Raw genomic sequence first — 26475 nt, forward strand, 5'->3', positions numbered from 1 at the left:
AGAATCTGACTAAAGATCTTACTGCAAAAATATAAAAAAGCACTTTAGTTAGTCTCAAAATTTCTTCATCTAGCATGAACCACCGTGTGTATTTTGCAATTCATCTTCAAGCTCCCAACCAGTTCAGGAATCAGAACCAGGCCTGTCAGTTATTAGCAATGGGGAGAAAATGCTCTTACCATTTATTTAGTCAGAGATCATTTTTACAGCTAGAACTGTACTAAGGTATGAAAAATAGTAACAAACTTCAGATGTTATTACAGCATATTTCTGCATAGCATGTACTGTTTGCCAGCAGGATAAACTCAGAAATTCGTTAATTTTCATGTAGCCTCAAAATATCTACCTTCTACCAAATCTCTAGGCACAATAATCCCATTCCAACATCAAAATGCTCAGTTAACATGATGGTGTCAGCTTTGAGGTAGCTCATTAAGTCAACTTCATGCTGATTCATTATACACCTTTCCACTGATACTGGCAGGATTTCATACTATTTAGTTTTTCCACGTTTTCCTCAATGCTCTTGGAACTTCATAGAGAACCACTACATTCCTAATCTAAACTCTCTTCAAAGTAACATATTCAAGTGGTTCTGATCCTTTGCTTTCTTGTTTCCTGTTCTAACTCCAAAATCTTAAAATATCTCCAAAAATTAGACATTTCAGCACTTAACAGAGAAGCTCTGGAAAACAAATTAATGGGGTGACATAGAACATAACAATACCTGGATCAGACAATAGCTGTAGTTAAAAAGAAGAGATGGCCTTTAACTCTAAACTTTGAGGAAAAAGGAGGGACCTTTAAAGACATTTATCTCCTTTGTATGAACCACTGAGAAGTAAAGCATGAAGGAAGACTATTTAAAGGCTCTCACTCTAATAAGAAAGGACCACAGCAAATGCCCCAAACAGAAGATAATGAAGTCTCAATGTAATTGCTCTTCCATTTCTTTTTACTCATGTTATAGCCCTTCCAGACAGGGTGCACAGAGGAATTAAATGGGATAGATGAGAAACAGGTCTAAAAAGACATCTGGTAACTGAGGCATTTCTGTACTGACTCCTACTAGCTTGGACTGCTATCGCATCCTCTTGCGTCTCTCTGTCTCTGGATGTTCTCACATCAGGCTCTACCCCAAGGGAGCCATCTGAGCTTGCTGAGCAGTCTAATTATATCAGTAGCAGACAACAGGCTTCCGGACAAAGTTCTGCACAATCTGCTATCAATAGACTAAAGAATACCTCAAGAAAATCCTGAGTTACAATTAACTCAGTATGAAAGCACTCCTTTAAGTTTTAGCTTGTTCTCGATTTCCATTTTGAGCAGGAAGCAGGGGAGAAAAGGACTGTAGAAAAGCCTGTCTGCAGCAAAGAAATCAGGAAAAATCCCTCTGTAACTGTCATACTTTTTTTTTCTTTTTTCTTGATCACTACAGCAACGTGAATCTGGTTCTGTACCCTGAGCAATGAAGAAAACCTAAGATACAGTGCAAAGGAATCTGTTAATCTCCTTTTTCTTACAATCTAAACTATTTACAGGTGGTTATGGCAGCACTAAACCAAAGTATGCGATCAGACCTTCAAAGAGGTTTGATATTTAGTAAAAGGACATTGAATTCCACTTTTGCACAACATCATGGCCTACTTCTGTGAAGTTTTATACACTTGCAAAACACAATTTCTTGGAAATCTGTGGCACTCATGTCTCTCCCAGAAGACATTCAGTACATCAAAATGTAGGGAGACCAGGTACCATCTTGTATTATAGTTCCAGAACTGATTAGTGTGCTAACCATGTGTCAACATTACCGTTTTCATTGCAGCATGTAATGAAAGAAAAACAACTGAGAAAGAATTGTGGGGTAAAAACACCCTGTAGTAAAGACTTAACATTTATTGAAACCTTCCTATATCACCCAAATCCTTCCAGACCTTCACCTCCCAAAACTGCTAAAATCACAAGACATTCAAATGTATCTGACAATATGGACAGGACAATTGAGGGTTATTTAACTACACAGTGAGTAGTATTCCACTGAGTCTGCCAAGTCCATTCAATAATTGTCTTCTAAGTCAACCAGAAGCCAGCACACGGTTTTAAACACTTTCAAATATTTGAAAGTCTGACTCTGTTTTCAAATTTTACTGTATCAACAGTCCAATGCTTACGAGGAAAAGAAAATATATTGAACACATCAATATACATAAAGAATCAAGACATTTCAATGATTTAATTCAGTTGCCCAATAAAGGACACAATCACCTCCCCTGCCCTGTAAAAATTTTCTCAGCATGGTGCCCGGTGTCATTAAACCTTTATATTGCCAGTTTAACAGAAAAGGGAACATAGATCAGTGTCTTTTTTACTCTCAGCAAAAAACAGAACAAAATACTAAAAAATAAATCACAGTCAAAGCCAAGATTTCTTTCAGAGTTAATTATCAATTTTTTCACCATGCTTTCTTCTGGAAAGAATGTAATTTGTAAAATATCAAACTATTCTAAGGGAATAGCTTGATTTATATCAGAACTTAAACAGAATCCAAGTGTTCAACCAAGTTACAAATACCTTAGTACATCTTCCTGGAAATCTGACTGCCAAGACCAGATTGGGAATACGTAACTGAAAGAATTCCTGACTATTTCTTGCTAGGTGAACTGCTCTAAAAATGCAGATCCTCAGTGCCCCAACTCCCAACAACTTGTGGGGACAGCTTGCAAAGGAGCAGAATGCCCAAGCTTGGTACATTATATTCTACCTCTCACTTAGTTCACTGAAGTCCAGACTCCATGGTTGCCACAAAGCTACCCAGGATCAATAAGGCACTCTAAAATACTGCACAAGCATTTTGATATTTCTGAAGAGAAAAACTGTGAATTCTGTTCCACAAAAAGAGTTTTGGCTATTTTATTCAATTCAGGAAAACCAATGTTATATGAAGAAGTGAAATTCTGCTTTTCCAATAACTTTATTAGGGAGGCCATACTAAAGAGCAAAAAATTATACATTGATTTCTCTTATCCCAAACACTAAAATAATTTGAGGTATTTCCCAGTTTATACAGTCATAAACCCAAACAACTTATGCCTATATATGCAGTACATTCTTTATAAGGATACAATAAAGATGAAAACATACCACACTTTTGTCCACACTGGAGCCTGTTCTATTATCATTCGAATTTTCTGCAGGGACACCTAAATACCTGCAAAAAACATTTTTAAAGTGATATTTGAAAACTTGCTTAATGGCAAGATTATGAAAAAAAAGATAATACAGTCATCCTAAAACATAATTCCCAGATTTATTGCTCCTAAATGTGGATAATCAAATAGTAACATAATCAGATTTAAGCACATTTAATTGTAAAACTCAATTAATTGTAAAGGTTAAAGAAGAAAGCTGAAGTAGAAGGCCTCCAGAAAAAAAGGATTTCTGCCAAATACTAATATAACCACTTTTTTTCTAATAAGCATTAAAAAAAAACTTTGCTTTCCTTGGTTACAACACTCTCATTGGCTTCCATCCCATAAATATTTACTCATGCACTTATACTGCAAGTAGCAGTAATGAAGCAAACTCCGCAAAGATTGTGTAACTTTCAACAAAGTTACTAAGAGTTCCACACACAAAAAGTTTGCCCTGCAGCCAGTGTTCTTATTTTACGTAAGTGTTTTCTAAAAATACCATAAATTTCTAGTTGTGATGATTCTGAAGAGTCAGGTAAATAAATACAAATTACTGTTTTCAAATTCCTTTGGTATTTGATGTGATATTCTTGGCCTGATAACTGATCTAAAGAGACATAAAGCACCTATTAAGTGCATCAGATTATGTGAGGAAAAACTCCCCAACACATGAACTGAGAAAGACGGACAAATCCTCTTTTTGTTTCACATGGATATTTTCAGGCATAAAAAAATCTTTCCAAAAGATCAAGGAGGATAAAATCAAAGGCATCTGCAAACCATGGTCAAATTAAGCATCGAACTAGTCTTCAGATAATCAAATGACAAAGTGGAAATGAAATAGTTTCCTATAGAAACAGGCTTGCTGTCTTGAGTACAAGAAGCCACCACATTTTGCACACCAGGGCTGTTGAGCAGTGAGAATGTGATGCTTAGGCACAGCACCAGCTTCATCACAATCTAGATGAGAACTCACATGCCAGATAGGGCTACAAAACATTCTCAGCTAGTATTCCAAAATGTGTGTTAAAGTGTCCAAATACAGATTCTTTTTTTTTTAATGCTTGAACTATTTTCAGTACAAAAAGAAAACAAAAGTTAGGATTACAGGTTTAGCAAGTATGAATGGTCATTTCAGACTTTTCAAGACAATCACACTAGCAGAATACTACATGACAAAATTCAATTCTAGGCCAGCATCATAATTCTTGTAAGCCTACAAAGTTACAATAGTATTAGCAGCAGAGCTCTTCAACAACAGCAAGAACGCAGCCACTTATTTCTCTACATTCCTGATACTGTTTCCCAAAAAGGAAGATGGGGAGAGAAGAAATTCTCTTATTACAAACTACTGATATACTACTGCTTGATAATATATTCCAAAATATTCCTGCAAGGCAAAGATTAAGGCTTTTTTAAATTACAGACTAAAGTGAGAACAGTAGATTAAACTCTTGAACTGCTGAACTCACCCAAAGTCTATAGAAAGCTTGCAAATCCTTTTACACCTTACTATGGCAAAAAGTAACAACAAATCCAACTCTTTACAGAGATGGAAAGAATTTCACCACAGGCTTGCAAAAGTGTTTCCCCTTCTACACAAGGACAAAAACCAGACTTATTTCTTTCAAGATTTTCCTATCCAGAAATGCTATTAAAACTTATAGTCTCTAATTGACAGTTCTACTAGAAGTTTTAGCCCATTTTAAGCCTGACTGACACCACAATTGAAAGCAGCTTTACAAACAATAAAAAGTTACTGAGATTTTTGAATGTAGATATAGCTATCCATAGGGCCTACAATAATAATAACTGTTGAAAGCATGAATTAATGCAATTTTAACTGACGCAATTTACAAGTCTTTTAAGCAATAAGTGAAAACCATAAAGTATCACGATCTCACTCTGCAGTGGATCTGTACTTAAAAAGAAGAAAAAATACGAAGCAGAAAGCAGGCAAGTAGGAAATATTTCTAGTAAGCCAAGGTTTAATTTACCACACGCTCAAACACATCGTGATGTAAAGTATGGAAACTTCATATACAGCTCAGGGACGGTAATTTGCAGTAAAACCACTGGACTTTCAAAAACCTGATTCATTGACTCTGTACACAATTCAACGCTCTGCAGGCAGCTCTGCCTAGTAGTGGCAACAGTGGATTTTTCTTGCTTAGCTTCTGCAGCATCACTATATAACCTTCTCAACACAGAACAGGACATTCAACAATACAGTGTGATATTTTAAGGTAATGATGCCTAGCCATAGTGGTTATCACTATGGAAGTATTTAAAAAGTAAAATTTTTAGTATTCAGAATCATTAGTAAGTATCAGAATACCCTTATACCTAAATACTGGTTGGTATGAGTCAGAAAATGCCAACAAAAAACGACACCATTAGCTTGCTTGCTGCATACTTACCTACGGTTGCTATAGTAAGTAAATCCTACAAAAGGAAGCTGGTTGCCTACAAATGCTTTTGGTATGGGAAATGTTTCTTCCTCTCCTTTGTCTTCTTCCAGATCATCAAAATTACTAGTGTCAATGTCACTACTTAAGTCAGGAACAACTGGTGCTACAGCTAGAAAAAATGCAAAACAGTATGATAACAATCATGATATTACTCAAGTCACTAAGAAATTTTGCTTGGCACAGAGAAAATAAAACTTTAAACCTCTTTAAACAAAATACACCAGTCCTTTTGCTAACATGATACATGAGTAAGCCAGACCACCACTTCTGAGAAGAGCACTATACTTACTGTCTCTGAGTGTTTCCCAAGCCCACTGATCATTTTTGAAGAAAAGGTGCCGTTTAATTTCTTCTACGCCATTTCGTCCTAGCCTCACTTCCCTGTTAAAGAGTGTTTAGGTCAAACAGGTGAGAGTCCATAAATTATTCTGAAGGAAAGACTCACTTTAACAGCAAAGACAATAAAACACCTCTCAAACTACAGTTAAAAGTAGACATAATTCAAAAGTTGTCATAAGAAGATATCTATATGAGCACAGCAGCTACATTTCAGAACACAGTCTGATTTTAACTTTTGTCTATAAGAAGCTCTGCTGCTTCTGTTTCTACCGTCATGGGCAGCTCATAAAACTGCCAAGTTGTTACACTGCATTCATGCCCAGGGAATTAGTATTTCACGTCTCCTGAGCTGTTTAAAAATGCACAAATACAAATACATATTTTCTCTCAACATGACAAGAAATTCTCTTAATGAAGGCTTACTCTCATTATGAGTAAAATATAAATCTTACCTATCTGTTAAAAAGGCACAAATAAGGTTTTTTGCCTCTTTAGAAATGTCATTGTCATCAGGGAAAGTAAGAGAGTTCTTATGGTTCATAATCTTACTGTATGTTCCAACCAAAGAATCTGCATAAAAAGGTGTATCACCTGAGAAAGCAGAACCACAAACATTAAAAAGCAGATCAAAATTATTGTAGATTTGATTTGCAATATTTGAATTACACATAAAACAATTGATGCAACCAAGTGAGCAATAGGCAAGGACAAATGCTTGAGAACTATGACAGAATTTTTCTAAACCATATTCTGTAAATACCAGGATCTGTAAACCACAGCTTATGCCAGAAGAGTAATAATGTTAAAAACGAGTGATTTTAACATGAGAGTCTGGTTAAGTATTGTAGTCAATTCTGATGATCCTACTACTCACCTACAAGCATCTCATACAAGAAGACTCCAACTGACCACCAGTCACATTCTCGCCCATAGTAACCATCCCCTCCCTGGGACTTCAATACTTCGGGAGAGATGTAGTCTGGTGTTCCCACAGCTGTGTCACATCGTACCATTCCTTCCTACAAAGAAGAGGAAAACAGCCAGGCCCAAATATAAGATCCAAAATAGCCAGTAAGTTCCATGAGTTTATGCAGCTTAAGCAGTATCAACAGATCCTCACCAAATTTTATCAACATTCTTTTTAAAATGGATTTTTTGTATTTTCAACGTCTAAGCTGCTAAAGCCAGAACAAAGCACTAGATCTTTCAAACACAATGGCAGTTGCTTTAAAAATCTCAGTTAGTATTCAAGAAGTAATCAGAATTGCATGTAGGCCCTGCACACACCACAAAGCCCCTCATGCCAGTATAAATGTGTCATTTGCTGACAGGATGTACTTTAAACAGTGAAAGCTCCTCTGTTAGCATAAATGGGTCAACATCAGGGATTTTGATAACAGGAACAGCTGAACTGCAAGTTTTTGGCCTCTGACACAATATACTGAATGCTAGGAAGACTAAAGGTAGATAAGGCTTTGAAAATCTAAGTAGACAGACTTCAAAACAGGTAACAGGTGAGAAGAACATTTGATGTTCTTCACACCCCTGAGAAACGGCTGGGAGAACTGAGATCAGTCATACTGGAGCTGTCATCCAGAATGCTGAAGCTGCAACCACACACCTTTTTCCAGTGCCACTCAGGCAATACTAAAATAATCCTATGCCACTCCTAAAAATGGATCAGTAGAAAAACCTGCATAAAATATATAACTAAGCAAATAAAACAAGCTTTAATCTAGTGTTGCATATGCAGCAAATCCTAAATTAAGTTCCTATGTTGAGCAGCTTTTCTTCTAGAGTAACCTTTTTCTTTCAAAAGACCACAAGAACCAAGACAAGGCTCAAGACTACTAGGATTTTTACACATAGCCTGCACTTGGTTTTCATTGGTGCCTTTTACTCAGTGGCTAAGCACAGCAATTTATTCAAATCTCCTGGAATATGATGAGAACATATTGTACATATTACACGAGCTTCACTAAGTACCACATATTTCAGATTTCCACAATATGTTTTCCTCAAATATATGTGCAGGCTGACACAAACCAGCCAGTTTTGTGTACAGAACAACAGTGCTTCACAGTACTTCCAATATTATTGCAAAACATTTTAATTACCTCAGGATATATTTTTTTTAAAATTAATAATTCTGTGACACCTGTTTCCTTCAGATTTGCCCATGTGCTATGTCATCAATGGCTAATAAGTACAACTGCTATTCAGTGATTGGCACAGCAGTTTTGATTCTTTCATTTCTGGCACGCTACTTAAAAATCATCTCATTTCTTTGCACTACCTTTTCATACTAGCTTAAAGAAATAACCCTGAGCATCTAGAGACAATAAAAAGCTTGACTTCAGAAAGTTTCTCTAGAAAACAGTACTTGAAGAACAATTTTTGCACTTTACATTGCCACTGAATAAGATGCATGAATCACAGAATGATTTGGGTTGGAAGAGACCTTAAATGTCATCTAGTTCCTTTCACTAGACCATGAAGAACAGTAAGGGAACAGAGTGGAACTTTACTCTGCTCACCAGCTCAAAACTTTTCAGAATCTTTTCACTTTTAAGTATGTTTTCCTTTCACAAACAGAGAAGTGAAATTACAAACAAATGTTTACCTTGTTCATCTTCATACAAGTACCAAAATCTGCTAATTTTAAATGACCAGCTTTATCTAGCAGCATATTATCAGGCTTCACATCTCTGAAAGAAGAAAAGTATGTAATTTTAAAAGTTAAAAAATCAATTTAACTTACAAAAACAATGGCAGTAAATTGCTTTTCAGATGCAATGTGGCAAGGAAAACCAGCAACATTAAAGCACCCCTATTGCCTTCATTTTTTTCTGCTTTCTCTAAGCATCATGACCAACAGACTGCTGAACAACAACATTTTTAAAAAGCAGAACACGTGAGAATACACCCTTATGACACCAAATATAATAGATCTGGACACTAATCTTGAACCTCAAGTTCTTAAAAAACACTCAACGGTTGAATTATGTCAAACAGACATTGAAAACCTAGCTTCTTTTCTGTACCATTTCTATTTCAAGGGAACAACTGGATGTCATCTTCAAAATTCTATTATTGTGAACAGAAACATGGCTCGAGGAGTATTACCTGGTACCCTTTTCCACAAAGTACTTTCACTGTAGAATTTTTAATAAAGTAACCAGTAAAGTGCAGCATGTTGATGCTAATTGAATATACTGAAGCAGAATAGTAGTAAGAAACAATTATCAAGATAGCTTAACAGAAATTTCAGGATAAAGTATATATCGGAGACCTCAAAGGAGAACTCTGGCCGTAACTGTCAGATGAAATGTAGTGTAAATGTACCAGTACACTCACAGAATAATTTAGGTTGGGAGGGATTTTTGTAAGACTCTCAGTTAGCTGCCTGATCAAAGTATAGCTACAAAGTTCGATTCAACTTCAAAGTTACATTAGGTTACTCAGGGTCAAGTCCAGGCAAGTTTTGATTTTTTATTTTTGAGGATGGAGATTCCATAACCTCTCCAGGGCTCTCTTCTACTGTTTGACCTCCCTCATAGTGGAAAAAACAACTCCTAATGAATAGCTTGATATTCCCTTGCTGCAACTTGTGTCATCCATCCATTGCCTTTCATCTTTTCGGCATGCAACTCCAAGTCTGGCTCCACCTTTTTTGTAAAGCCCTGCTGGGCAGCTGGTGACTAATGCTTTCTATCTTGCCTGAACACTGTTCATGTTGTGAATGATGGTACAGTGCTGATCCCAGCATCAAACCTCTGAGGAATCACTGAGCTGACTATTGCTGGACACCATGATTTACTCAAACAGTATCTGAACAGTTCTACATGTCCAAACTGTACCTTTCTAACCCAGCTACACTTACAGCCTTACCAAAGCCAAGACTAACAACATACTCTGCCCTCAGCAGCAAAGCCCATCACCTCAACACAAAAGGTAATTGGTTTGGGAAGGCATGCATTACACTTCATAAATCCATGCAGGCTGTTCACAATCACCTTCCCATCCACATGCTTGGAAATGGTTTCCTGAGAATTTAATTCAACTGCCCTTGGGTTGGCTAGCCTTCAGCTCCGTGACTCTCTCCTCCTGGCCCTTCTTGGGGCAAGACAGGTGTGCCATTTGTATCCTTCCAGTCATCAGGAATCTCCTAATTCCCACACACCTTCCAAGGTGACAGAAAGCAGTACCATAAAACTACTTGCCAGCTCCCTCACCACCCAGGGCATGTCTCACCTTGTGCCCTGGACAGGTGCATATCCAGTTTGCACAACTGGAATTCAGCTTGATCTTCCTCTGCCAGAGCAACGTTTTCCAATCTCAAGCTCTGCCACTGGGCACAGGGACCCAAAAGGCCTGACAGCAGACCTTATCAATGAAGGGTGAGGCAAAAGCAGCAGCCTCAGCCATTCCCATGTCCTTTGTCACTCAGACCCTGTCACATTACGCAGTAGGCCCATACTTTCCTAAGTTCCTTTTCCTTCATCAGAGTTGAACAGATTAACGACAGGGGAAGACAAATTCCAAAAATCTGCTGGTGTCAAAATAATCTACATTTTCGTTAAAAAAAACTCAGTGTTGCTGGCATCTTCTAATGCCTGCTTTCTAAAGCTTGCAATACGCATGTACAAATGGTTCATTCAGCCATATAATTTACCCATTAGATGCAGCATAGCTACATAATTAATGATGCTCTAGATCCTACTCGAGCAATGGATTAGTAGTTTATTTTGCTTTGTGTTTGCTCTTTTGCAAAAGCTTATGTGTTAACACTGTTCTTGTGACCAAATTACAAATTAAAAATGAATGTACTATAGTATATACTACACTACTCAAATTCTTCCCGTATTTTCTGTTGAAGAAATTATTCTTCTGCTCCTAGTTAATATAATTAAAAGCTAACAACAGATACAAGTTCAAATATCAAAAGGAAAACTTCTCAACCCATCTGAGAAATTACTACATTTCACTTTAGGGCAAGTGCATAATATAAAACTAAACCAAGTCCCTTTGCTCTGCATCTCAACTTTCCATCTTGCCCCTTACAAGAAAACATATGGCTGGAACATTTTCCTCACATTGTTCACAGATTCTTGTTTAATGGGTCACTGAGGCTTCAAATGCCTAGCAGAGAATTAATTCCTAACAGTGGGTACTACTGTGATCAAGTTCCCTAAACAGCTTTTTCTAATCAAAAGAAAAGAACCATTTTGGGGCCAACATGCTCATACCATTTTTGTACTTGTTATCTTTCGGTAAAGTGGGACAACTTTACTGCTCCCCAAACTGAGGAACATCAGCCCACTGGAAACCTTTACTTTGAGTGTATCACCTCAGGCTTACAGTTTCTTATGGCAACAACTTTTGAATTTGTAAGATGGAATAATTAAGGAATAATAAGAAGTAATATCTTGAATTTTAAAACTGCCTAAACTGAAGTAATTCTGGCAGCACCAGGAAGAAAACACGCCTATGTAACATCTTTTTCTTTCTCACCTGTGTATAAAACCCATTGAATGAATTGCATCTAATGCAAGTACAACTTCAGCAGTATAAAATCTTGCCCATTTCTCTGGAACGTCGTAGTTACTCATTAAATTCACGAGGTCCCCACCAGGCATGTATTCCATCACCATGTAAAGGTAACGGTCATCTTGGAATGCATAAAATAACTGCAAAGAGCAAAAACAAAAAATAAGCTGCTTAATGTTCCAGTTATCATTAGTATTTTACTTGCTGGCAATCAAAGACATTCTGCACAAACTGATTTCCAAAGTAACAGAAATATATACTTAATTACTACAACTACTGCAGCAACTCTGCATTATTCTGCAGACCTCCTAAAAAGAAATTAACCTCTAAAGCAAATTTTAGCCAGGTTCTCCATTCCTTTATATTACCCAGGAAGAAGTAGAATGCTGGTTACAAATTAAGGTTAGTGAATTTGGCGCAATAAATTTTGAGATCATTTCAAAGAATGCTCATTACATTAAGAAGACGAAACGTTTCTTTTCTCACTGGGATGCTAGTTGGCACATATGCCAACACAAAACTACTGTATTGCAAACATCTGCCTGATTCTAGTTGTATTATCACTGAACGCTCCTTTTCTCTATTGTTGACATTTATTTATTATGTAGAAAATGAGCCTAAATTTTAAACAATAAAAATATTTCCCTTAAAGTTGTCAGCTCTCTGTTAAATATGAGTAGGGTAAGCAGATTTTTCTTTACTTAAAATTGTATGAAATTCCTAAGTTTTATTCTGAACAATCACACCTAGACAGATAGTAATGCAGTTACCGATTGGACTTGGATAAATCTTGAATAAGTTTGTGTAATTCCAACCTAAGAAGAATTTATATGCTTAAGGGTAAGAGTTTAAATTAACAAGCTGACATGCACACACAATGCATGATGATTGGTTCAGGTGCGCTCCTTAGAACTTCAAAGGCAGCACTGCCTCCCAAAAATCTGTCAGTGACAACGCCAAAATGAGGAAAAAATAACCACAGCAGGCATAATTTGCAAAGATACACACAGAATTTAGAATACACAGAAGCTGTGTCGTAAGTATATCTTTCTGGCATGCTGGATGACTCGAATAATTACTACAGAGCAGATGCACCAATATATATCTGGCAAAGAGTTTTAATAATAAACAGAACAGTTTCTCTTGTAAATGTTGTGATAAAATACAGTTTGAAGCAAGCGTGATATCTGCTTTTTTGTGCACTATTCCCAGTGTTACTCATGTATTCCCTAGCAGACCAAAAAACATGTAATTCCAAGTCACGCAGTGTCGCAACCAAACTATTCTATAATGGCAATATTTAAAATAGAATATCACCTTACCTGAACAACCCAGGGACTATTAGCAAAAGCCATAATATCCCTTTCTTCCCAGAAGAATGCAGAATCTGATCTTTTTATCATCTCAAATTTGCTTAGAAGCTTCATAGCATACACTCTCCTTGAGGATTTATGCCTTACCTGTGAAGACAAATGTGACATATAGAACTTACTAGTTTGCCATATTAACACATGACGAACATCACTGAAAACATTAGTTTCCCTGCTTTACCGTTTAACACATTTTATAAGACTCTTCACATTTTTATAAAGGATTATATACTGTGGGTCCAGAAGATAATTACATTCCATTATCTGACAATGCATTACTTCTAAAATACTTGGTAGAACTATTCAACACAGGAAGTTCACAGGCGTAAGAGTCATGTAATTTGCATGTATGTGCCCATAAAAGGACAAATATTGGCAGTCAATGTTGTTAAATACCATAAAGTTATAACTATAAGCATTTTCCAGAGTTCATTAGCAGATGTGTATACTTGCTGCTGTATTTCCAGTTTCTCCCACCAGCACTCAATTAAATAAAGCAGGATGAACAAGCCTGGCTGCTAACCTATCACAAACAATACACATCTCTCATCTGAGAGAACTATGTCCACAAAAATCTGGTGTAGTCCCTGAACTGGCAGAAACTCTTCTAGCCCTTAAGACTTCTTCAAGTGTCCATGTAAACAGTGGTAAAGGCTAATTTTCTTGATTATGAGGAACACACATTCTATTTTATTTTAAGAGAGAAGAAAGACTACAGTGCAAAATAAGTACTTGTGCACTTGGACAGGGCTCGAATATGACATTTTCAAGAACACTTCCATGAAACATAAAGAAACAAGATTTCACTGAGCTAAAGGCTTTAAGACTGCATCTTCTAAACACCACACTGAGAAACAGATGCATGAGCAAATACTAGAAAATACATTCAAATGCACCAATAGAAACTTAACTTACCAACTGAACCTCCCCAAATGCCCCTCTACCGATCACCTTCACAACTTCATAATCTTCAGCTTTCATGCGCAGATCTCTCATTTTATTTACTGTGTCTTTATCTACATGAAACAAAATTCACATTTCATATTAGTCAATTTAATTAAACCCATTTGCCTCATTTCAATTTTTTCATCGTTTCTAGAAGTCCTGTTCAAAGTACCTGCCTTCCCACTGAAAAACTCTCTGCAGAATGCATGACCTCATTCTCATGACCACAGTAATCAAAACCTGACATAACATAATGCAATAACTCTACTGTACAATCACATTAAAGGAGATCTTAATCCAGAAATTTCTTTAAAAATAATTACCTGCAAAAAAAAAAGCTGTGCAAAAATTTCATATCCAGCATGATCCTGCTTGCAAGCTGATCAGTATAAAAAGGCTATTTCTGAATAAATATGCAACAAATATTGCAAAGTGTATCAGAAAATACACTGCAAGACAGTTGAAAAAATATTTTTAAAAAAAGTTTTGCTCTTCTGCACTTTCATGATTCCTAATACTCAAAAAAGTATATTTTAATTTAAAACATGCAGTGGGAATCACTGCAATTATTTATATAAACCTGTCATTCTATAAACTAGAATAATTTACAAACTCCCAGTGGGCAGATATTCTAATTCCAAATTTGGTAAAAGATTAAAACAGTCTATTTTAATCCATGTGGGTCAACACTGGCATGAGACTACGTAGAAAAGCTTCATGCTTCAATATTTCTAAAAGCCAGGAAGTTCTACTAAAACAGATTTGCTTCTAATAAAATAAATTATGCAATTATGTTTTATTTTTTAAAATAATATTCTACGCCTAAAAGCAAAGTTTAAGGACAGAGGAAGAGAAAGGAGGAGAAATAAAATGTTTTAAGTTTGTATGTTAAAAAATGACGAGGCAGTTCACAGAAAATTAACATTAGATTTCTACCCACACAGGCCACAATCTAAAACAAAAGCAGCCTATGCACAATAAAAATTCAGTGAGATTTTATTACCCCAAGGGGAACAAGCATAGCTCTGTTTGAACAAATACTCTGTGGCATTACAGTCTAATGTAAAGCCAACAATTTACATCATATGTATGTATGTATTATATTGTATGTATTATTCTGCAGCGTAACAGAGGCTAATTCTGGCAAATTATAGCAAAATTCTGAATTCTGACAAATTCTTTCACACAGTGTTCAAAATATTCAATAGTTCCAACAAATAATGCATTGCCTTATTTGCCCTGGTGACAACACACTTGCAGTAGAGGAGGAGCAGGACTACACAGAACTAAAATGCAGCAATTTTCATGACAGCAATTTTCTAGCTATTGGTACCTTCCTGCCTAGTAATCTCACAACAGGAGGTTCACCACTTCTGAATGAAAAAGCCTGACATTGGTGCAAAGAAAGCTGAGCATATGAATCCTTTAAATGGTATTCAACCACAAGCCTTGGCTACGAACAAAGCAGAATTAAGGAAAATGTATCTGAAAAGCAACCTAGACTAAGGATTTTAAAATAATGTAAGCCAGGCTTGTGATCAGTTGCAAACTGAAATTTACTGAGATCCCTGACACTCAGTTATCTTCTGACAACGTGTTACAGTAACAACAGTGTTGGAAATTCAACTTCCATATTCTAAGTTCTATTAAACAAGGCTTACCAGGCTGCAATATATTTAAATAGGCAGTTCCTTATCTCCCAGGACCAGTAGAGGACCTGGCCAGCTTATGCTGTATGAACAGCAGGGGTGGCTCCCATGGCAAAAAACTGCCCTCTTCAACTTGCCCTGAACTTCAGGTATAAGCTTACATGCTGCCTTGAAACAAACTGAGTCACCACTGCAAAGAAGGACTCTCAGCTACCTTTAATACTCATTTCCTTATTCCTTTAATTCTATATGGTAGAAAATCATTAAGGTTCTACATTTGCAAAAATCATCTTCACAACCTCAGCCCGTAGAGGCAGATTTTTGAGGCTCCACAAATATACAATGTAAATTAAAGAGAAGTAAAGTGGGGATAAGGGGTGGTTCATAATAAAATCAGTCTATAAATAGAAGAGGCATCTAGAGATTTTATTTGCCATCTAGAGATTTATTTTAAATTTCTGCAATAATTGTGCAAACCAGGCAGCTAATACTGCAAAAAAAGGTATTTTAAACAGTCTTCTACTGAAACTAAAATAAACATGAAAATGTCTTTTTTTTTTAAAAAGAAATTCAAGGCAAACTAGACTTCACAGTTCCCTCTAAGGACACTACTTGCATATCCACAGCTTGCTTTCATATTTCAGCAAACATTGCAAGTTAATGTTCTAAGGGCAGTTTTAAGGGAACTAATGTGTTCTGTTCTCCACCTTCAGATTACTTCAAGTCACATCTTACACAGTATATAATTTATGCCTAAAAGATATTCATTATCAGGCTGTAAGTGCAGAAGTTTTCTTTCACTCAGCCCCAACTGCAAAAGTGAAGCTTTTTGAGACTCACTAATGATTTCACTACTCATAAAAAGTACATACAAATTATGCAATGAGTATTTCCTTTGCATAATAAAACTTCCCTTTTCTCCAAGAGTTTCACCACACCTTCTCAGTTAATAACTGAGTATACAAAATGTGCATGTAACTCAGCATATGGTATCAATATAGTTTGAACTGTGAAAAGTTAAGCAGAACATTTGAACTTAGGGTTTCAGTAACCAGCTTAGGTGCGAGTGAGCCATCAACTACATCTCGTGGACTCATGTACTCACACCAACAGAGAATAACGTAAAATAAACATCACAAATTCACTATCACAGCTTACAGTTGCACCCAATAAACTGTTTAAACACACCCTGGAAAAAGAAAAATTTCTCTGTTTCCCCCCCATAAATTTCAATAATACAAAGATAAAAATTATTTTAGTCAAATTACTTTATATGTTTACCACAAAAAACATTTCTTATAGAATTCAACTGAGATGCTTAAGCCTGTAAAAATCTAATGAAATTAATGAAATTAGTTTAATTTCAAGGTTTGCCAATTTAGTCCACAGGCAGAAGCAAGCCTTCAACCAGCAAGTATTTCTGCCACAATCTTCAGAATCTGTCTGTTTCGCAGCCTTTAGAAAAGACTTGATTCTTAAATTATTTTTTGGGTTTTTGTTTGTTTGTGTTTTGGTTTTTTGGGTTTTTTTTTAATTATAAAAATGGTGAAATTATGATTTCTATTAAGAAAATCAACTTTTTCACTTTAAAATGTTATCATAGTGTATAATGTGCAGGAAATCTGCTAGTGGACAAATACAGAGAAAATGCAGAGAATTCTGCAGACACATCAGCTGCATACACAAGTGAATGCATTAGCTATGCCATATAAGGTTTGCATTAAAAGACACCTTTTATACTAAAAAAACCCAAAAGCTTACAAAATACATGCTCCAGTCTGTTAATGAACAAATACTTAATATTTTTCTTGACATTGTATACATCATTACGTAATTTTACTGTTAATTTTTTACAATATATTAGTGCATTAAAGGAGAAAACAAGTTATGGAAATCCAGCGAGTTGCCCTCACAAAGACAACAGGCCTTTCTCTTAAAAGGTTTTGTGTCACTACAGACAAGGCCATTTACAGGGGCAACAGATTGGGCATTCAATTGCTGGGGATGAGATTTGTATAGGCAGCTGTCAGTTCTCAGTGGGAAATAAATAAATAAGACTCTTAAAACAATTTGCACCCAAAAACTCAATGCACCCCAAATCCCTAGCAGTCTTATAAAGAGCTAGAACAGGTGTTTTCTTTTTGATATTACAGACTTCTGTTATTTAGTAAATTAAACATTAAATACTTACACCTGTTTAAGAAGTTGTCAATGTTCTTGTTTTTCCTTAAGGCAGGAAAATCCAAGTCATATACCAAAGCATCTAATCCATCCTGAGAAAAAAAACAAACAGAGCAACAAGCAAAATTAAGTATTTGGAAAAATAATTACACATGCTGCTAACTGAAGAGCCAAGATAAAAAAAACAGTTCTCCCTATCAATTTTCCATGCAAATGAAATCATTCACATTATTTAATGACTGTTAGCAGTTACATGAAAAAGCTCTTACTCCTTCACTTCCATTGGACTCATCAAAATTTAATTCCATGTGCTTCTATGTACTACAAATTACTTTAATTAGCTCCATACTTATATGAAAAAAATTACTTTTTCCAAATACAAAAAGAACAAATAGCAGTTCTAATGAAGTTCAGTAATATTAAAAAGTCGCACAGCAGGGACTTGAACATGACATGGCAACTGGCAAATAGGACAATGATGGTAATTTAATTCTCAGAGTCAAACCCCTGCATTTTATCCATTGAATTCAGTGGGAATTCTTGTGAAAAAGGTATTGGCTTTCTACATTCCAACCTAAATCTAGAAACAAACAGCCACAAGCCCATCTGGCACTATTACCACAGAATACATCCCTACGAACAAAAGCAAACCAAACATCATCAAAAAACCCAACAGAAAAACGTAACACAGACAGAGATAATTCTAAGGTCTTCTCATTAAGTGCTGTCAACTTTGTGACTTTAAAGGTTAAGTCTACATTTGTCACTAGGTATAAATGATTCCTCAGTGGATAGCATGTTCTTGGAGAACACAGTCTTTGGGCTGAAAACCAGATATGGTTTCTACTGAAAAATGATCAAGTGTTCTAAGGAATTACATAACGAAGAATCAAAGAGCTTTAGGGAGTCTTCTCTCTCAGGTAGGTATTGTCTAAGTGACAACTGCAAAAACAGAGACAAATGTCTTGAAATACAAATTGATGGATGTTACCACAGCATGCCAGAGATGTACTGATACTTACTTGTCCAATTCATAGCTAGGTGCCTATATTATCTATTTTTAGCCTGTTTGGAGCAAGCTATTAGACCAGACATATCTTTGATCTGATCAGTTCAGATCTGACTAGACCTAATTTGATTGCTTTTAGCTTTTAAAAGGATTTTTCAATCCTTTTTTCAGGATGGAAAACTGATCCATCAGTCCTTCACTGCTAAATATATCAAGTAACTATGCCTGAAGAAAAGCTAGTGTATAAGCTTTTTGAAAGCTGATTTTCCAGGAATATATAGTTGTGAACACATTTGATTTAGACTGAAATATTAGTCTTTGATCTCTCCCTTCAAATTCAAGTCTATTTTTTGCCTCAGCTTTTAGGACTAGCTTTTAACTGTAAAAAAAACAAGTGCTATCAAAATTATTTCTAGGCTTGCAGTCCTTACTTTTAAAGTGTGTGAGATAGAAATTATTTACTACATATATAATAAGAACAAGCAGTAAAATCATACTCAAATTTGAAAATGGGTGACTGCAAGGATAATCAGAGTTACTTTCACGTCTGGATATTATTAAATTTGTCCATAAAAACATAAAAATTCATAAAAACATTGCTGTTTTAAGTTACCTCCGCATACAGTGGCTCATTTTGAACAAAGAAATGTTAGAATGAAAATTATACAAATCAAGAAAAGCATCACAGTATTTCATTTATCTAAAATTAAGTCAGATTTTGCACCTTGTGTATTAAAGAACCATCGTTTTGGACTGACACTGATAATGAAAAAGGAAAGCAAGTAGCAATGAAACAACCTTTAATGGGTCAGTTCTAGACTCAAGACAGATGCAGAAATAAAGCCATGCAGGGTAAGTGTAACTTAGTGAGAAATACTTTGCAAACTACTAAAAGACACCTTTCCCAAAGATACATGACAAATACCCAGGAAATCCAGAGAAAACCTCAATTCTTTGGTAAATTCAAACAGAGAACCATGAAAACTGCTTGCACAGCAGTACAAAGTCCACCAGTAGGTTCTGTGCACTTATCTCTACGCTGTGTGAAGAACTAAGAAAAAAACAGCAACAGCTATGAGGCTGCTGGGTCACATCCAGTGATTTTTAAAAGCAAATTAGAGATGGCAACGAACTGTCAAAATTTAGGGTCCAATCTGCTGTGAAGCCTGAAAATCTGTAGAGTCAATCAATTTTTCCAAGTTCACGGCTAACACAGAAAACCTCCACGTGTTAAGCAGAAGCACAAAATTCTCAAATCCTGGTTTGCTCTGGGGTTGTGAAATTACCTGTTTCAATACAGGACTTGCTTTGAAGGGAGGTTTTAAACACTGAACACAAAAATATAGGAAAAACGGGAATATGTTTGAATTTTTAACATCAATCTTACTTTTGTATCATACCTGTTCTTTCAAAGTACTAAAATATATGTCCAAGCCAAAAGAAGCATAAACTACAGAAAATGTAATGGTTTCCTTGGTGTCTCAGGCATCTTAGGTATTTTGTTGGGTTATTTTTTAAAGTTTTAAATTTAAGATGGGGAAAAGTATATAAATGCACTTTTATCAGGCAAAAGCAAATTTCAATACTGTTTAATTCAGAATTCACCATGCACAATGTTTCCTGTTCTGTTCTTCACCTTCCAGTTCTCAGACAGGAACTCCATCAAGTAAAAAACTAAAAAACTCTGAAATACAGATTCAAGCTACTGATCTCACAGTCATTTCAAATCACATTTCAAGATCATGCAAACAATATCTAAGGAAGTTACTACAAATGAAAGACTAAGCTTAAGGAAATTTTATGGAATTGTGAATAATCGAAGTAAAATACTTGGGATATCTAGTGTATAACATAAAACACAAAACAGCCCATTTCACTTACACTAGCTAAGACAGAAGAACTTGAAAATGCTTCAAGCTGTCCCAGCACAAAGGGAAGCACAGAAGCATGGCTATTTTTAAGTGGTATCACTGGTGAACAAACAGGGAGGAATACACAAGCTCCAAGTGAGATGTGCTGGTTCAGAGTGGTGCAGGTCAGAAAGACAGGAATATACTATGGAGTAGTAGAAATAATGATTAGGAGAAAACAGCTAAAGGCAAAATGAAACACGATCATTATTGTCAGTGGGTGCAGAGATTACTCATCTCTCAGCATTCCATCTTGCTCAATCTTTTAATATGTTATCTGACTTTTTTTGCTAACACAGGAAGAAAGGAACATCATCTTTCCATCAAGACCCATAGCAGCCATACTCTTTTCCTCTCAAAAAAAAAGGATGACAAGACGTCTTTATAATAGGCAGCCATACATCCAATAGTTTAATGCACTTTACTAAAATAAGGCCTCATTTTTATGATGGATTTTTTCTCCACTTGGATGGGGTCCATGTATTTTTAGTATGTGTCTTCTTTAAATACAGCACATTCCATACTTCTTAGAAACACTTATTGCAGCTTAGAGGTATTTTCAGCTAACACTAAGTTCCACCATATTCTGTCACTACAGAGCAATTTTCCTGCTTAGTTTTGAGGTCTACACAGACATTTTCCTTTTAACAGTTAAATTAGATTACTAAAATAAATTGGTTTATGCCTCCACTTGGTAACAATACTTCAGAGGTAATTAAAAAAGAACAGAGGAAAAACTTCCTTTCTAATTGTTCTTCAGTCAGTTTCATGGTCTGATACACCCTTTTCTATATCACATTCATTCAATGAAATAACCAATAGTTTCATTATCTATTTAAAATACCTCATTTTATTCTGAAATTTTAAAAAAGGCACACTAGGAAGCCATTACAACATGCAGAGAGAGAGTTCTTCCATACGAAACCAACAATTCCATATATTCTGTTGGTTTAATTCCATTCATTACACTTAAAGGAATAATTAGATGGAGTAAAATCAAAGGTCAGTCTACATGCACATACTGGCTCTGGAGATGATGAGTGTCCAGAAAAGAGGATATGAGCAAGTATTGCACGTGACAGCACTGCTCAGGTGTATGTGTGAGCCAGAAATGGCACTGTCAGAGTTAACTATTACAAAAATTTTCTAGGCAACATTTTCTTCAGTGATTTTTGTCTAAATGTTTTCTCTGGTTTAGTTTCTTGCATTTACAGCATCATGCAGATGTGAATCCCACCATCCACAGGCTTTGTGAAAGTGTACCTCCTTTCCAGCTCACCATTCTGCAGCCGAAGAAGGGACAATGACTCCTTACCCACGACACAGCTTCACACACTTGCAGCATTTCACTACTGGCCATCTCTCTTCCAATTATCCTTGCATGAAAGCTATTTCAATTCCCATCATCAGCAACTTCTGGTGCTGTTATTTCCACTATGTACTTTTTAACTGGGGCAGGGGCATGTGTGGAGAAACTGCACATTGTGTTTAAGTTGTGAGCACACAATGCAGCACAACATTTCCTGTTCTGTCCTTCATTACATTTTCAGTTATTCACTGAAATATCTGGGTTAATTTTATAGTCACTGTTTAGTAGATTGACTCTTTCACAAAACTAGGCCTCTCATCTTTGATTACAAATCAAAGCTAGTTCAGTATTTAATAACATAAGTATATAAAGATGAGAGGTTTTTCTCCCATGCACTCGCTCAACATTCAGTGATGAATTTTGCCTAACACTTTTAACCAGCCAGGCACCACAAAGTATTAATTGCTTCTTTAATTTGCTAGATCTTTAATTTTTACTATTCTATCATCATTAATTAATCACTGTTCACCATTTTAGATCCCTTATGACAGTGAAATACCATACACCTGTTAAACTCCATTACCTATCTGTTATGAATAGACTGATCACCAGCTTTCCATTCATTCATTTATGCATAAAACAAGCCAAGTCCAACAGCCTTTTCCATTACTTTCCTTTCAGTTTTTCTAAAAATACAGAATGCTGTAACATAAAACTCATCATTAACTACACAATCTATTAACACTGAATTTCTCAGGTTGTTACACTAACTTCTTCTCCTTAAATTCATCTAAAATGGACTGGTTTTTTTCAGCTTGTCTTAAGCAGTCTCACATTAATTGGATTTTTTCCCTAATTTTGGTCTATATTTGTTTCCAAAATTTTAATGCATCGAACTGCCAGTACTACTATGATTATACTAGACTTCTTCACTCTGCAACTACATTCCTTAATCTCAAAACTCGCTACAATAACGCTGGTTTTATTCAGATGTATTAATTACTGCAATTTCACATGGATATTTCAAAATATATACCATCAACCAATTCCAATTTAGCAAAACATATGTCATGATTCATTAGTGATAAAAAGTAGAAAATGGAGTATATGATCTACATTATCAGGGTACAATCACAGCATCCTTATATTTTGAAATTTTTTTTCATATACATTTCATTATGACACAGTATCATCTAGCACATAATAAATAAAAACATATGAAATTCAGTTGAAATGTTATTGAGACACTTGATTATTTTACTATTTATCTAGCATTCAAAGAACTTAAACACTTAATGGGTATTACCAGCATACAGAATTTGCATTCCTGGGACAGGCTGGCAGTTACCCAAGTTTAAATTCTTTGCCACTTTTCCTTTTTCGGAAAGACAAAAGTAAGTCTTAAGATCTACAGCTCTTAACTATCCATATTATATTGTAGCCGTTTTCCTGTTTCTATAGTACTATGAGCTTCCCCCCATACTCTCAAATCAACAAACCTGACTGACCTTGATTTGCTCATGTTCATCATACTTCGTAATAATATCCTGTCATACACAAGTGATCTCTCTGGTCAGTTATGCCAATGGTGCTACATCTATCTATCTATCTCTAACCAAGTACACAAAGGATCCCACTAAGTTTTAAGTTAATCACACTCATTAATTTTGCTGTCCAAATAAGAGAAAACTGCGATTTAACACTTCATCTTTAAAGTGGACAAGACAATGTAGACAGAGTTAAGGCACCTCACTTAAGAATTTTCATTAAATCATTAGAGCAGCAAAGTACACAAACTGACACATAAGCCTGAGTAAAAGGCCCTTGATTCATCACCCAGCACGATATAACTCTACAGAGCTCTTTGCTTCCTAGTATCTTGCAATACTCACAAAAGTTTGCAAATTTGGTTAAATAGACAGCCTTTCAAAAAGAAATACTGGGGGGTTAGGGTGTTAATAAAGAGCTACATTTGACTCAGTGAAGATTTAACATCTGAATGAGGAGGTCTTGAAACTTCAAGGCAGCATTATTGAAAGCAGTATGAACTATTGCTTTCATTCTGGCCTTTTTAAAGGATAGTTGTGTAGCTGCAAACTTCACCCACATTCTGTGTAGTTACATGTATAAGCACATGTACTTGCCTTCTGTCCAAACTGTAGCCGTTCAACATTTGTACTGATAAATTCCTAGAATGTACATTTACTACATGACTCACTAGACCATAAATCAGTATCGACATCTCAACATATATTGATAAGCAAACACATACCTGAAAATGACCACTGTCACTAACACGAAAGCCAAGAGACCTCTCAATATTGTTATAAGCCATATTAGCACTTATGGAAACCTCAGGTGCAAGTCTACAGACTGATACACGTACAAGTAGTGATGTTTTTTCACACGCACTTTTGGGTGTTGCTGTTTCTCGTCTTCAGCAATGGATCCTACCACCTGAAGCATCTCTTAAAATAAACTCAAACAAAATGTAGTGCAAATTTGTGAAATCAATTTATATACAGTAAGCATGCAGGAGTACTGCCAGCACCCACTACACAGATGATTCAGGGAACCTACACACCACAGTCTTCCACTAAAACTGAGGACAAGTCATAGATCCTTCACACCAGAGCACCTCTCTGTCCACTGACTAAGTGCAGAAATCTTGACTCACTAGATCTGTTCTGAATGACACCTATTCATGAGACTATTTCATGCCTAAAATTATGGAAAACAGACATTGTTTGAAGATGCATTCCAGAAAACGTATTTCAGTGGGAGTTTTTTCCCCTCCCAATTCAAACTTCTAACACCATATTACAACTTTAGTTTCACTACACTAGCATAATTTATTGTGGTTAATAATCTTTATATCCAAACTTCAATTTATTATATGAGTGCTTTATTATTTCAATTTAGCATCAGAATTAATTCCACTTAGTGTTTCATCTTCAGGAACAACTATCAGATGAGAGAGTACTGTCTTCAAGGATGATAAGCATAGACCAAGATAGCACCAAGAATATATCTCAGTAAAATCTAGGTAGAAACAGGTACAATATAATTTGAAAATAGTTCAGGAAGATGTGAAACAGAAGTAAAAGCTGACTGCCATTAAGTCAAATTATACTAATTCATTTCACAGCAAGTGAGATCTCTGGGTATTTGCAGCTTCATTTCCTAAGAAAAAAGTTCACTTGCATTGGTTAATAAGCTCTGTGGGCAAGTTTTACAATTTTCAAAGCTTCTATCCCAAACGTGGCACATTCTACCCATGAACAGAATACTTTACATAAAAATACTAAATCAGCTGTAGAACTACCTGGAGGGCTATGCAGATTGTTTATATTTTAATGTAGAAAATGAGAGAATAGATTGCCTCCTTTAGGTTTAAATGATTTATCAAACCATGTTTGACTAACACTAGAACTAAATAAAGCCTAAGAACAGCTTGTTAAAACTGGCCTTTTCAAGAAAACTGTATTAAATGCGATCAATGCAAGTGCAGCTAAAACATATATATATTTAAACAGTGTTAGGAGTACTGGTAGTTAACTGACTGATGGTTATCACCATGGAAGCAGCATTCCACAGCCACTGCAGCACTTGGCATTAGGAAATGCCTCACAGGTCTAGAGTTCCCAGCTACTGTAACAAATGCAACTGGAGATGAGCAGCCAACCTGACACACAGCAGGGTAACACTATCCACAGAAATACCTCGTGGTGGAAAGAAGTGAGTATACATTCTTTTCTCAACGTTATGATATTAACCAAAAATATAAGGCAAGCCCTGTTCCCTCACCTAAGATGTAAAATAACTACTTAATTTTTTTTTAAAGCCAAACATCACTCATAAATTACATCAGCAAATGTCCTTTGAGGTCCCCACAGCTTTCTTGGTTATCCTGTGAGGGCAGATTCTTCCACAGGCAGCACAGAGATCTGCTGCTCCGATTTGGGAGTCCCAACATTTTCATTTTAAACACACACACTTAAAACTAGCAATTTAGATCAATGGGACTCAACACTCTAAAGAGCGCTCATTAGAAAGCAAAAGTAACATGGATAAAAATTAACACTATGGATGCAAATACTGGTACATAACTTCCCTTCGACAAAATGGTATAAAGACAGATCAGAGATAGGAAAGAATGAAGATAAACTGGTCCAGTCCCAGCTCAAAAGTCTAAGGCTTCTTTTGCAGCAATCTGCAAGGAGTCAACTAAAGCGTTCAACAAAAGGAAAGAAACTGCACAACTCCACTAAGAAACAGTGGCATTTACCAAAGGAAACAGAACCCCCTCCACATCTGTTGCCTAGGAAATTTCTGTCTGCGTCCCAGATTTTTTTCCAGGCAGGTATCCATGAAACCTGACTTCAGAAAGTAAGCTTTAGTCACTTGGATAAGATGTGAATTAGCAAGACACCAACATGTTCAGAGTAGTTATGGCAAATAACATATATAAAAGTGCTGTATCTCTTATAAAAGCTGTCAAATATGTAAAGCAACTTTAGATCTCTTAGCTCTGCCTTATAGCACAACGAG

At 35.9% G+C, this 26475-nt stretch overlaps 1 protein-coding gene across 3 annotated transcripts in view; it reads right to left on the reverse strand.

Annotated features, from left to right (window-relative positions):
* The window catches only part of ROCK1 (Rho associated coiled-coil containing protein kinase 1), an 84216-nt gene that overhangs the window by 35588 nt on the left and 22153 nt on the right, over positions 1-26475 (reverse strand). For 2 of the 3 annotated variants that reach the window (XM_085052662.1, XM_085052661.1), the window contains 10 exons: positions 17707-17788; positions 13837-13937; positions 12874-13011; positions 11516-11691; positions 8625-8709; positions 6876-7020; positions 6454-6592; positions 5952-6043; positions 5612-5771; positions 3142-3208 (listed from right to left, as the gene is read on the reverse strand). In XM_085052662.1, the coding sequence (XP_084908788.1) occupies positions 3142-3208; positions 5612-5771; positions 5952-6043; positions 6454-6592; positions 6876-7020; positions 8625-8709; positions 11516-11691; positions 12874-13011; positions 13837-13937; positions 17707-17788 (1185 nt within the window). Of the gene's footprint in view, positions 1-3141; positions 3209-5611; positions 5772-5951; positions 6044-6453; positions 6593-6875; positions 7021-8624; positions 8710-11515; positions 11692-12873; positions 13012-13836; positions 13938-17706; positions 17789-26475 lie in introns of those variants that run through there. The other variant, XM_085052663.1, reaches the window with a different exon arrangement.

Source organism: Lichenostomus cassidix, chromosome 2, assembly GCF_008360975.1.
Source record: "Lichenostomus cassidix isolate B80296 chromosome 2, HeHo_3.0, whole genome shotgun sequence".
Taxonomy (NCBI): domain Eukaryota; kingdom Metazoa; phylum Chordata; class Aves; order Passeriformes; family Meliphagidae; genus Lichenostomus; species Lichenostomus cassidix.